Below are 13,687 nucleotides of genomic sequence, written 5' to 3'. Positions count from 1 at the left end.
GGGGTTAGGGGTTTTTCCTATAGTTATTTGAATTGCTAGTTGTTTGACAAATTTTCCACTCAACGATGAAAGAAAATGGAAAATGAATCTTGAAAACATTATGGAAGGAAGGAAATAATGTCTTGGCAATAGTTGTTCTAGTATTTTTGAAAACTTACAGTTGCCGCAAAGTGGGAAATGAAAATTGTGGATCTTCAGAACTTGAAAAAGTCGACTATTAGAAAACGCAAATTGGGGATTGTTTTTAGAGGTATTTATAATATACTCGTTCAAATGCCAATGAGAACATGGTATTAGATTCTTATTATAGGAAATATTACCTATAATAAATATCTAATTCCATGTGCTCATTCGCAATTAAACAAAGAATAATGGAGCTTATACGTCTTATGCATCGTAATTTTATGAAAATGTATTTAAAATAAGCATAGATGAAAAATGAACCCTCAAACGAGTCACCAAAAGGGGCCTATTTAAAAATTTCAGTTTTAAAAATATGGTTACAGACTCCTTTTAGACGGGATCGTTGCAAGTCCAAATATTCTGTGCTAATTATGCTATAGGTCCCATAACACATAAAAAATATAAACCATATATATTAAAAACACATTTTAGGGTTATGTGAGCTTGTTCTGAAGGATGACTTCAAAGGCAAAAAATATTCCTCAACTAATTTCACTAAAATCGCCGAAGAAATAAATCACTTATTTAAATACAGGATGAGATGAAAAAACTGCAACCAACTTCAAACTGCTGTCATTTCTAAGCCACTCGTCCGACAGCTGTTAAAATTAATTATATTATTAATTATATTGTTTACAAGCCTACAAAAGCATTTTGGTGAGAATTTTCTAGAAAAAAAGTTATTCGTTATGGAATTCAAGCGTGATAGTGAAATTTCTTTATATTTGGCTTGAAAACTATAAGCGGCTATCGTTAGGGCACTCCAGCATTTAAATGTGAATAAATCTTTTGTGTTTTGTACCCTGCTCGTTACCGTGATACTGGTAGCGTAGCCCGACGTCAAGAAAATGGACGGAAGAAAACAGCAACACTAGCAAAAATAGTTCGAAAAGTAAAGAAGCGACTTGATCGAAAACCGCGTCGCAGTGGCCGAAAAATGGCTCGTGAGCTGAAAACATCACAATATTAGAATTGGCAAATATTGAAAAATGAGCTCGGGGTAAAGCCACTGAAATTCCAAAAAGTGCAAGAACTTACACAGCAACAGAAAGAAAATAGACTCAAAAGAGCTGAAGCGTTGCTTCGCTTGGCCGAAAGTGGTGAACTGCCGAATTTGGTTTTCTCCGATGAGAAAATATTCGTTGTCCAGCAGTTTGTAAACAAACAAAATGATCGGGTTTACTTGCCAAATAGGTCAGATGTCAGCTGAAAATGTGCACCTTCGGTTGGGCACCAGAACTCAAGCGCCGGCGGTGGGGATTGTGTGGGCCGCTATAACAGCGGATGGTCGCTCTCCGCTCACCTCCAGCAAGCGCTGCGCCGGAAATGGCCAAAATACCGCAGAGCAACATTCGGGCAGCCTGTGACGGTTTCATTGGGCGTTTGGAGGCCATAATTCGTGCCAAGGTGACTAATTCGAACAAATCTAAACTTATTCTAAAATTTGATGCTATTTCCGATTTTTTTGCTTTCATTAAATACAATTTAAAAAATGTAAAAGTTATGGCGTTTGAATTTGTTGCAGATTTTTAATCTCTCTCTGTAAGGCCATAGAAAAAATTTCGACTATTTGATTTATGCCTTAAGCAGAAATCTTTACTTTTGGATCTATCGACTTAAGTCGATTTTGATGGGCATTATTTAAGGGAAATTGAAGGTTGGTAAAAATCTGTGATTTCAAAATCGAAAATCAACTACGACAATGTGACTATGTCATATTTACTGAGAAAAAGTCGACTCTGAATTGTCAATACCAAATATCTATTAATTGATTATGCAAAAATCGACATACGAATACCTTATCGATAATCGACTTGTGGACACCTAATATTTATATAGTTTCAAAAACATAATAGGTGTGTCTGGTTACTTTTCCTGATTGAATGCCGATGAATGTGAAGAAAAAGAGTTGCAAGTGATTGCAAGAAGAAATTTGTCCAGCAAGAATTTGCAAACTCTCACTGAAAGAACTGTCAAAATTTCTCTCTCCGACCGCTCTCTTTTGCAGAACTTTTGGGTTAACAGACAACTTCCTGTAACAATTTGTAGCAATTGTTACAAATTTTAGGGTAACCAGACACACCTCATATTACAGGTAGATGCATTAACGCTTGAGAGCATTGATATGTCAAAAATATTAAAATGTTTTTTTTTTTTTTTTTTTCAAAAATAAAAAGATTTTTTATTTATTTTTAAGTTTTCTCATAGCACGCCAAATGGAGGTTGTAATGATACGAATTTTTCAACAATATAAACTAATTTGAATGACTGTTCATTCAAAATTTTAAATTTCAAAGATCGGTTCATTGTGCCAGCATCTGTATCGATGCGACTACCAGTATTATCCTACCATGAAGGCAACTTCCTATACCACAATAATTGAAAGTTAAGTTCAAGACTGAGGGTGCGTCTATGGTCTCTTGTATTCAATTTCTTGTTTAACGAAAAAGTTTTAAATACTTCCCACCCTTCCCCAATTTTCCCCTCGTTGCACTTGCGTTTCACAACTTTTCTTGGCACATAAAATAGTTGCAATGTTTATTCTTCTTCATTTGTCCGTTGCGAAATGAAGAAGGGAATTATTTGTTAGAGTATGAACAAAGTTCATACTTCTCTCTTTCCACATTTTCTTGTTTTTTTGGGTGTTGCCAGCATTTTATTTAATTATTTCAAATAATTGCATTGCATTCACTGTTCACATTTTCTATGAACTTTCCAACGTTTCGTGTCTTCCTCTGTCTATTTTCGCTACTTTTTAGTTCTTTTTTTAGTTCTTTTTTCCGTTCGTTTTTTTTTTTTTTTTTGTTATTGCATTTTGTGATGGCTTAAGTAGTGGCACTTGTTATGTAGTTTGCATTTTTCAATTTAATTATTATAATTATAACATTGTTGCAGTTACGAAAAGTGGATTTCAAGGAGAATTTGCTTGTAATTAGAGAAATACGAAAATTAACCTCGTATGCGAGGTGATGGGATGGATTTGAAAAGGAGAGGAAATATATCAATTGCAATGAGCGAATAATAGAAGAATGCAGTTCCTCCCTCTTCCACACTTACGGAAATTTTCGGATTAAGATTCATCGAAATCCTTGCATTTTAGATATATAGTGGCTTCGGCAGTATTGCAGTTAAAATGCGAGAACTATATTGGTGAAAATATTTATCCCCTAAGCGGGACAACAAACTATTCCTTTTAGTCGTTTTATGATTAAAAACTCCTTTTAACGGTATTGGAGCACGTCAAAATGTTCTACAAAATGATATGCCAAAAAATTCTTCTAAAGGTCCTAGAAGACGTCGACGTGTGACGACGTGTTCATTGGACGTTTGAAGGCCATAATTCGTGCCAAAGGTGATCAATTCGAGCAAATCTAAACTTTTTCTAAAATTTGATACTATATCCGACATTTTTTGCTTTCATTCAATAAAATTTAGAAAAAAATGTAAAAATTATGGCGTTTGACTTTGTTGCAGTTTTTTTTTTTTTTTATCTCAACCTGTATGAATGCTATTTTCATAAAAACTATAACACGTAGATGTATGGTTTATTCTGTGATTTCTAGTGAAATTTTGTGTAGAATAATTCCTTTCCTTTCACACCTTTCGCCTAAAACGAAATTTTATGTTATTTTCAGGCTTCAAATCGCAAAAAGTCTGAATTTGATCAAAGAAAGTAAGTAATATTTTCGTGGTTTTCGGGAAAATTGATCCAGATATTTTTTTGATATTCAATGGTAAGAGAGATTTCTGTTCCTTGACGACTTATAGTGAAATTTGATGTAGAATATTTTCGTCTTTTACGTCATCCTCCTAGCATGATGCTTTGTTGGAGATTTTTGCACAAACTCAAAGGACGGCTTTAACCCTATAATGTGTTTTTAATACATATAAATTCCTGACGTTTAGGTTAGATTTAGACTCATGATATCTTCTAGAACTTAGAGTAGAATTTTGTGGTAAATATTTTTGTAGGATAGTTTGACTTGCTACGATCCCTTTTAAAAGGAGTATTTAACCATATCTTTAATAAAGGACCAAAAACACCCCCTTCATTGATCATTTGAGGGTTAACAATTTCTATCAAAAAATTCTCCGTATTTTTATTTTATTCATTTAATATTGCAAATATTGCCGTAATCTCTATATGCAGGTATTCGGAGGAATCTTAATGCGAAAATTTTCAAACGTGTGGAAGAGGGGGGTACATGCCACCTATATTTTGATTGCTTTTGGATGTAAACTTTAAAAACGCCGATACACGTGCCTTCTTTTTCATACCCTCCACCAGGGAGGGAGGGTATATAAAGTTTGTCATTCCGTTCGTAACACCTCGAAATATACATTTTAGACCCCACATAAATTTAGACCAGCATAAAATTCTATGTCGATTTAGCGATGTCCCTCCGTCTGTCCGCCAGGGAAAATAACTCTAGCTTCTGAACGAAATGAAACAGGTTGATAAATTTGATTCTGAAATGTGGACTATGTCCGCAGGACTTAGGGTATTGAAAATGGGCCATGTAGGTCCACGTCTTCGTATAGCCCCCATATAACGGTACCTCCCGATATTTGGTATTTTGATGATTTTAGAGACATTATTTACCGGAATTGTTTCAAAATTGTTATTTGAAGTTCGTTTTGGATACTGCAGCTTATGACAGATAATTTTCTGTGCTGGTCCACGTCTTCGTATAGCCCCATATAGCGCTACCTCCCGATATTCGGTATTTCGATGATTTTAGCGACATTATTGACCGGAACTATTTTAAATTGAGTATTTGAAGTTCGTAAGGATGCTACTGCCTACGACCGAAAATTGTCTGTGCTGGTCCACGTCTTCGTATAGCCCCCATATAGCGGTACCTCACGATATTCGGTATTTTGATATTTTAAGCGACATTGTTCACCGGAATTGTTTAAAATTTTTGTTCGAAGTTTGTAATGGGTACTACAGCCTATGGAAGAAAATTGTCTATTCAGGTTCAGGTCTTCGAATTCCCCGCAAATCCCTCCCTATATTCGGTATTTTGATGATTTTTGCGACATTATTCACTGGAAATGTTCCAAATTTGGTATTTGAAGTTCGTGTTGGATGCTACAGCCTAAGACAAAAAATTGTCTGTGTAGGTCTACGTCTTCGAATTCCCCCCATATAATGTTACCAGCCGATATTCGGTATTTTGATGATTTTAGCTACATTATTCACCGATTTTTTTCAAGTTTCGCATTTGAATATTATAATGGCTTATGAAAAAGTTGCCTATGCAGGTCCACGTCGTCGTATAGATTCTAATATAATGGCTACATATGGTGATTTTAAGATTTTAACAGAATTTTTAACGGATTCTTTTTTTTTTGAAGATTGCCAAATTCGTTCGAAATGGTGGGGGGTATTCAAAAATCGGTCCGGCCGAACTTACAGTTTTTTTAATTGTTTAGCTCTACTTTCATGATCTGCTGGATCTTCCCCCTAAATATAGAAAAAACTGAATTTTGTCGGATAGTGTTATCATCACTTCAAAATATTTGTGTGTAAACGAGCTTTAAGTTTCCTTTAGAATGAGCTCTTAAAAAAAACCCCAACAATAGATTAAAAAAATTATTGTTTAAAATTATTTCGTCCATATTAATGTAGAATATACTATTATTAATAAAAACTAATTGAAAAAAATTAATTCCTTAAATTAAACCAAAAAATAAGAGTTATTCTAATTAAAGCTTTCGATATGAATACGAAATGAAACTAATTGAAAAAGTTTTAACTATACAAATTCAATATAAAAATATATGAGAGTATGAGTAATATACCTATACACCAATAGTATGTTGAGCGCGCGTGTGTGTGTGTGATTGCATTTGAAATGTAGTTAAACCAATACGAGAAAAAAACAAACGAAACTAAAACTGTTTCAAAATTAAATGAACACTTTGAACACTTACACATACATGCATTAAGCCAAAAAGTGCAAAATGGGTTAACAGAACGAAACGTAATAAACCAAAAATAAAAAATTGAAAAAAACTAAAAACACAAACTCAATAACTGATGTTGTAATTGAAATATAAAATTTAAATGAATTTCTTTTTTCAAAAAAAACTTTAAAATTAATTTATCATAAAAAAGAAACTAATTCAATTAGATATGGCCAAAAATTGTTAATGGAAAATTCATAAATTTGTCAACGGAAATCAAATTAATATAAAAAAATAATGGCAATAAATATTATTTTCTTCAAAAGGGAATTGGAATGTCACATAAAATCCAAATTAAAAAAAAAAAAAAAAAAAAAAAAAAAAAAAAAACTCTAAAGGTAACAAAAATTGATTTGTGTGTATTTTCAAATTATTATTTTTTTCAAATTGTTTTCAGTTACAATATATGACAAATAAGACGTATTTTGGTTGCTTTGTCATATAAACAAAATACAGCATCAAACGCGTGATGTTCGATTTTTTTTTTTTTTTTGAATTTTCACAATTTTATGTTTTCAATTGAATTTTAGTTTTCAATTTCAATTCATTTTTTTTGGTATCAAAAAAACTTCCCAACTACTTACTGCTGGCATAAGCTGATCTGTACTTCTGACGCGAGTCACCTTATTTTTCGATATCAGTTTCTTCACACAGCCCTCCACCTGGACGTTCCACTTCATGAAGCCCACATAGCCAATGTAAATGCAAAAGAGTATAAGCGCCTCCCACCACCAGATCCGGTTGTCGCGAAAAAAGTATATCAACACCAGCAGACTGACACTGTAGAAGGTACAATCGCGAAACAGCGGCCACCAGGTCAGCGACAGCACCGTTCGCGAGAACAGCGCACACATACCGATGACGAAGAGAATATTGAAGACGGCCGAGCCGACAATCGTACCGATGCCCACATCGTCGAAGGACACGAAGACGCCAATGACCGATGTGAAGAGTTCAGGTGCACTACCGCCGGCCGCCATGAACGTGGCCCCAGCCACATCATCGGTAATGCCTAGTTTTTCGATGATCACATCCAGGGAAGGCACAAAGAATTCATCGCAAACGATGGCCAAGGCTACGAACATATATATCACACCGATAATGTGGCAAATCACGGCACCATTCTCCAATTGTTCTTTTGTGAAAAGATCTGTCGGGAAGAGCGGTGTTTTTGTAACAGTCGTATTATCAAAATGTGTATCTGCAAAGAGAAAGAGAGAGAGAGACAGTTAAATGAGATGGAAATTATTCAAAATAGATATATATTTACAAATAAGTATTGAGTGGTATCAATAGCCCGAAAAATTCGACAAGAATATTTATTTATTAAAAAACTAGTATTTCGAGTTTGACTTTTTCTAGTCTACTCAATCGATTTATTTATATATTTTTTTTTATTTTATTTATTTTTTTTTTTTTTTTTTGATATAAAAATATGGCGAAATAATCATCAAAAGAATAAAAATTCAAATCTAAATAGAAATTCGAATTACACATCTCCGAAACCGCCTCCATATGTCGAGGCTACATATGTACATCGACTCTAATACCAATTGTCTGATTTCAAGCAACATATGTTCACCCAAAACCAAATTCTACCAAATATAGTACTATTTTGTACTTTTCGTACAATTATATTACACATTTTTGCAAAACCACCTCCATATATCCAGGCTACACATTAACAGCAACCCTAACAAAAAATTTCAAACTGCAAGCACTATTTGTTTCCCTACCACCAAATTGTACCAAATTTAGTACCATGAAGTACTTTTGGTACAAATGTGTGGCACATTTTCAAACCACCGACAAATCCCAAACACAGATACCATTAGTAATCTAAATATCAAATTTCAGAATTTTATCTGTATGCCTTCAACTAATACGAAATTTAGTATCATTCAGAATTTTTCCTACAATAATAGTGCAAATTTTGGAAACCACCTCCATATGTCCAGACTACACATTAAAAGCCCCCTAATAACAAATTTCATATTTCAAGCACAATTTGCTTACCGAATACCGAATTGTACCAAATATAGTACCATTAGTACTTTTCGTGCACTTGAAGTACACATTTTGAACCAATCTCTATCAAAATCCACCACAAACGGCGATCCCAATACAAAATTTCAGTTTCATCCGTCCGCTCTAAACCAAACTGTTACAAATTTAGTACCAGTTAGTAAAGTTCGCACACTAGGTACTATGACGACAAAAATTAGAAGGGCTCATTTTCGTCCACACCCATTGTGGGTCCCTTTTTAAAAAGTATATATATTAAAAAAATGTATGAGGCAGAGTGAAAGCGTTTTGTTCTGTGGGCTGTAGGATTTTACAGAGAGAGAGAGAGAGAGATAGAGAATGCGAGGGCAAAAGAGGGATATATTCCGTTATAATGGTCACATATGGTTGCATCCCACTATAAAAACAAGTAAAAAAGCTGTAAGTTCGGCCGGGTCGAACTTTTAATACCCTCCACCATTTGGTACAAATTTGGCAATTTACAAAAAATAAAACCCGTTAAAAATTCTGTTAAAATCTTAAAAATACCGAATGCTTATACGACGACGTGGGCCTGCATAGGCAACTTTTGTCATAAATTATTACAATATTTAAATGCGAAACTTGAAGAAAAATCTGTTTATAATGTAGCTAAAATCATCAAAATACCGAATATGGGGGGCACAGGCAATTTTCTGGCATGGGCTGAAGTATCTATTACGAACTTCACATGCGAAATTTGAAACAATCCCGGGGGATACCGTTATATGGGGGCTATATGAAGACGTGGACCTAAATGGCTCATTTTTTTGATTTAGGATGTAGTATCCATTACGAACTTCAAATACCAAATTTGAAACGATTCCGGTAAACAATATCGCTAAAATCATCAAAATACCGAATATCGGGGGTACCGTTATATGGGGGCTACACGAAGACGTGGACTTGCACAGATAATTTTCTGTCTTAGGCTGTAGTATCCGTTACGAACTTCAAATGCCAAATTTGAAATAATTCCGGTGAATAATGTCGCTAAAATCATCAAAATACCGAATATCGGGAGGTACCGTTATATGGGGGCTATATGATAACTTGGACCTACATGGCCCATTTACGAACTTAACCTGCCTACTGGGAAAATATACATGTGTGCAAAATGTTAGCCTTCCATCTCAATTTGTTCGAAAGATAGCGTGATTACAACAGACAGACTGACAGACAGACAGACACACAGACAGACAGACGGACATGGTTAAATCGTCTTAGAATTTTACGCTGATCAAGAATATATATACTTTGTTGGGTCTGACATGAGTATTTCGAGGAGTTACAAACGGAATGACAAAATTAATATACCCTCCATAGTATGGTGGAGGGTATAAAAATGACCAGACTTAGAATTGGGGACAGTCAACACCCAACAGATCTAAAGAACCTTCCCAGAATGCTTGGAAACCGCACCCCTACCAATCCCGAGGCTATGAGTACTCATCCAGATCTCGTGTCTAGACGAATCCCAGTGAGCCCATCTAAAAACCTGTGGCTGGCGGTACTTTTTGCCCCAAATTATTTCCAGCAGAACAAATTATTTCCAGCAGAAGTTATAGAGTAAATTTTAATGAAAATACTAAAACATTCGTAAGATTGGGGATCATATTCATTTATCTAAATTTCCTCGAAAAAGATTTAATAAGGTGGCGCCCAATCGAAATATCATATATTCAAATTCATTCTTAAAAAGTATAAATTGAATATCTGCTAGCCATTGTTTCTACCTTTATTTGGGTATTCCAAGGTGTATATGTTCGTCCAACTATTTATACCCTACACCTCATAGTACTAATTATGCCCTACACCACATAGTGGTAACGGTATTATGCCTTTGTGCATTTGTTTGTAACATGGAGAGGGAAGCGAGATAGACCCATAGTTACTTTTGAGGATCTTCATAGAATCACTTTCTGAGTCGATGTATGCATGTCAGTCCGTCTGTCCATTCGTCCGTCCGTCGGTCCATGTATTTTGCAGGTCGCATTTATTATCCGTTTGAGAGTAAATATTCCAAACAATATTTGTTTGACCTAAGGACGAACCCTGTTGAAATTTGTGAAAATCGGTTCAAATTTAGATATACCTCCCATATATATTCAACCGAATTTTCGGCACCTGATTCAGTCTAAAAACAAGGACATCAAAATTGGTGAAAATCGGTTCAGAAATAGCTATAGCTGCCATACATATGTTTCATTTCATTGGTTTTTTAAGTCCCTCATATTCGTAATATATACTCCACAAGAATGACATCTAGTTGGAACCAGATACAGCCCAGAAATTTATTTATTGTGCACCAAATGACTAATAACAGCCCAAATGAATTGAATCTTGGCAATTCCGACTGAATTCATATTAGAAATAAGTACTTCAAATATAGATATAGCTCACATATATATGTTTCATCCGATTTGGTGTTTAAGTCCCTCACATGCGTCATATGGACTCCACAACAAGGATATTTGATACCGGACATCAGATACTGCCCAGAAATACATCTGTCAAATTTTATCGAGATTGGTTTAGATTTTTATATAGCTTTAATATACATCTTCCTCCGACTTTACCATCATCCATCATATATTTAATATCAGCACTAATTGGATAGTTGTTTTCATATTTAATCGAATTTTTCCATTTGGTGAAACTCGGTCCGGTAGCAATACAGCAATGTTACTTTGTACTAGTGGTATTGGTTGAAAATCGATTGAGAGTTGGGTATGGTTCTAAAATTGTGACTACTCTAAAATTATTATACGCATTTAAATAATGTTCATCGTTGGTATGATCTACTTCACATAAATTCCCAATATTTGATCTATTGCCGAAACTGTAAGAATCTACTAGTTTTGCAATTTTCTCCAATATAATAAAGGAAAAATCGGTCATCGTAGTAAAAACTTTTACATTCTTGCAGTTCTGGAACGGACCAATAACCTTTTTTGGTACGGAGCTCTACTAAACGCAAAGTGATATAGGTTATTATATATACGGCTCCGCCCGACTTTTGACATTTCCTTACTAGATTTATATAAGATTAAGGAACATGGCGCCCAATCAAAAATTTTTATGAGATCATATCATGACACTAATTCTGAAAAATGTCATTATCTAAAAAACGTTCAAATTATGTTTTAGTAATTCTTTCTGGTGTCTCTGGAGCAGGTCCAAAATTTTGCTTTGATGATATTGTTAACTTAGAACCATGGCATAAAATTATTGTTTGGATGCAATAATCTGCCAAAACAGCGTGTGTATGTATGGTTAGATCAAGTCCGATAATGGACTATGATAGCCACGTCTCTCGTCATAACCCCCATATACGAATAGCGTCGATTTCAGGCATTGTTCAGCTTTTGAATTTCACGCCCGATTTGCGGGATATTTTATATTTATTTGCTTAAAGACTCTATAAAATGTTCATATCTTTACAATTAACAACAATAAACTTCAAATTAGTCAATTAATTTGTCATGATCCTCAAATGCGGCAATTATGAAAACAACATTCTCGATTTCCTTGAAATTTCTTAAAATGAATCACTCGATTTCATTCTAATACTAAAATAATTATTATAAAGCAAATACATCGTGTGTTCTTAACGAACAATCCATTCAAAAAAAAAACCTCTGAGCAACCTCATAATAAGAAAAAATCCAAACCACAGAGAAAAAAAAAACAACACAGCAGATAAGAACAACAACCAGTGAAAACAAACTGCATACTGTCTTTATCAACAACAACAAAAGAAAACATAACCGAGAAACCAACCCATCCAAAGAAAACATACACACATAAAATAAAATGTTATTAATAAATAATTTGTGTAAACAAATAATCAACAAGCTAGAAGAATGGAATAAAAACAAATTAAATTAAAATATAACAACAACAACAACAAAATTTAAAAGAGTGATAAGAAAGCGTCAAAAAAACTAGAGTGTGACCTCACAGATTTCTGATAACAGCCGTCTTCGCTTGGTTTCTTTTGCATGGCTATTTAAAATTGCCAGACATTTTGTGATCTGTTTTGGGATTTACGGTAGTCCCCCAAAATCAAATGAAATAAAAAGCTGATCTTTTTAAAACCAGTTTTTATTGACAAAAATTTGTTTCTTTCTCTGCGTTTCAAGTTCACAACAATATTTAACACCTTTCGCAAAAATCTTAAACATTGAAACACTGACTCATTTGTGGGCCCTACATTTTACGTTGTTGTGATATTGTGGGAGGGTTAAGAGGGTGTTTATTTTAAAAACAAACATCATCGTGGCTATGTTCATAGAAAGGTGTTTTGTTGTTAGCAACAACAGAAACAACAATGCAAGCATTAACGATTGATTCCGTCATGCTGCTTTTACCTTTATCTAGATAAAAACATAAGCACTGCACATTGCCAGTTTATCTTTAACAAACCGGTAACCGGTTTAAGTGTAGGCGTCATCGTCGTCTTAATCTTTGAGAGGTCGAGAGTAATGGAGAGCTAAACTCATTGAAGAATTTGAGTACGTTGCTTGTCAGGTAAGGCGGACTGAAGTTTTTTTTTCTTCACTTACATTTTCAATATCAACATGTAGGCATGATATTATTCGATAGGCGGTCACGTTTTTGGAATGTTCGGTATTTAACGATTTGGAGACTTAAGGAAATTTTTTTGGTATATATTCCGTAGATATTATTTTTAAAAATCATCATTTTGTTATTATTTTAAATATGTCATTTTTAAGGCCCGTAGAAATAGGCTAACCTTTGTAAAATTAAATTAATTAGAATAATTTAAAAATAAGTATGAATATCTCTGAGACATTTGTTTACAAAACATAATTGACAATTTTCCTTCACAAAAAACCCACTAAATTCTCAGAATAGAACTTTCAAGACTATCCACTAATTTTTTGTAATTTACTAGACTTACGGAGGTAATTTACTCAGTAAGAAAGGATTTTTTGTACCCTACACCACATAGTGTTAAGGGTATTATGCCTTTGTTTGTAATATGGAGAAGGAAGCGTGATAGACCCGTAGTTACTTTTGAAAATCTTCATAGAATCACTGTCTGAGTCACTTTACGCATGTCAGTACTTCTATCCGTCCGTCCGTCTGTCCATGTATATTTGTGAACAAAATTTAGGACGCATTTATTATCCGAATGAGATGAAATATTCCAAACGAACCCTATTGAAATTGGTGAGAATGGGTTAATTGTTTACTAAAGTTTGGCACATCCGACCGAATTCAGTCTAGAAGCAAGTACATCAATTTCGGTTCAGATATAGATCCAACCGATTCGGGTTAATTGAACGCCAAATAGCCAATATATGACAAAAATTCCTAAATGTCGGTACATCCGACAGAATTCAGTCTAGAAGCAAGTACATAAAATTTCAAAATCGATTTAGATATAGATATAGCTCCCATATATATGTTTAAGCCTCACACAGTCCACACATATGGTGTTTAAGTCCCACATATTCGT

The 13,687-nt window shown here is 34.2% G+C and overlaps 1 protein-coding gene across 11 annotated transcripts in view; it reads right to left on the bottom strand.

Annotated features, from left to right (window-relative positions):
- Nucleotides 1-13,687, bottom strand: part of LOC101887707 (sodium/potassium/calcium exchanger Nckx30C) — a 315,709-nt gene that overhangs the window by 206,022 nt on the left and 96,000 nt on the right. For 7 of the 11 annotated variants that reach the window (XM_020039502.2, XM_020039501.2, XM_020039504.2 and 4 more), the window contains one exon: nucleotides 6,741-7,357. In XM_020039502.2, coding sequence (XP_019895061.1) covers nucleotides 6,741-7,357 — 617 coding nt within the window. The remainder of the gene's footprint in view (nucleotides 1-6,740; nucleotides 7,358-13,687) is intronic. The other 4 variants (XM_020039503.2, XM_020039508.2, XM_020039505.2 and 1 more) reach the window with 1 other exon arrangement.

The sequence above is a fragment of the Musca domestica genome, unplaced genomic scaffold (genome assembly GCF_030504385.1).
Source record: "Musca domestica strain aabys unplaced genomic scaffold, Musca_domestica.polishedcontigs.V.1.1 7, whole genome shotgun sequence".
NCBI classification, from domain to species: domain Eukaryota; kingdom Metazoa; phylum Arthropoda; class Insecta; order Diptera; family Muscidae; genus Musca; species Musca domestica.
Note: the sequence above shows the minus strand (reverse complement) of the source record. Positions and strands in the feature narration are given on the sequence as shown.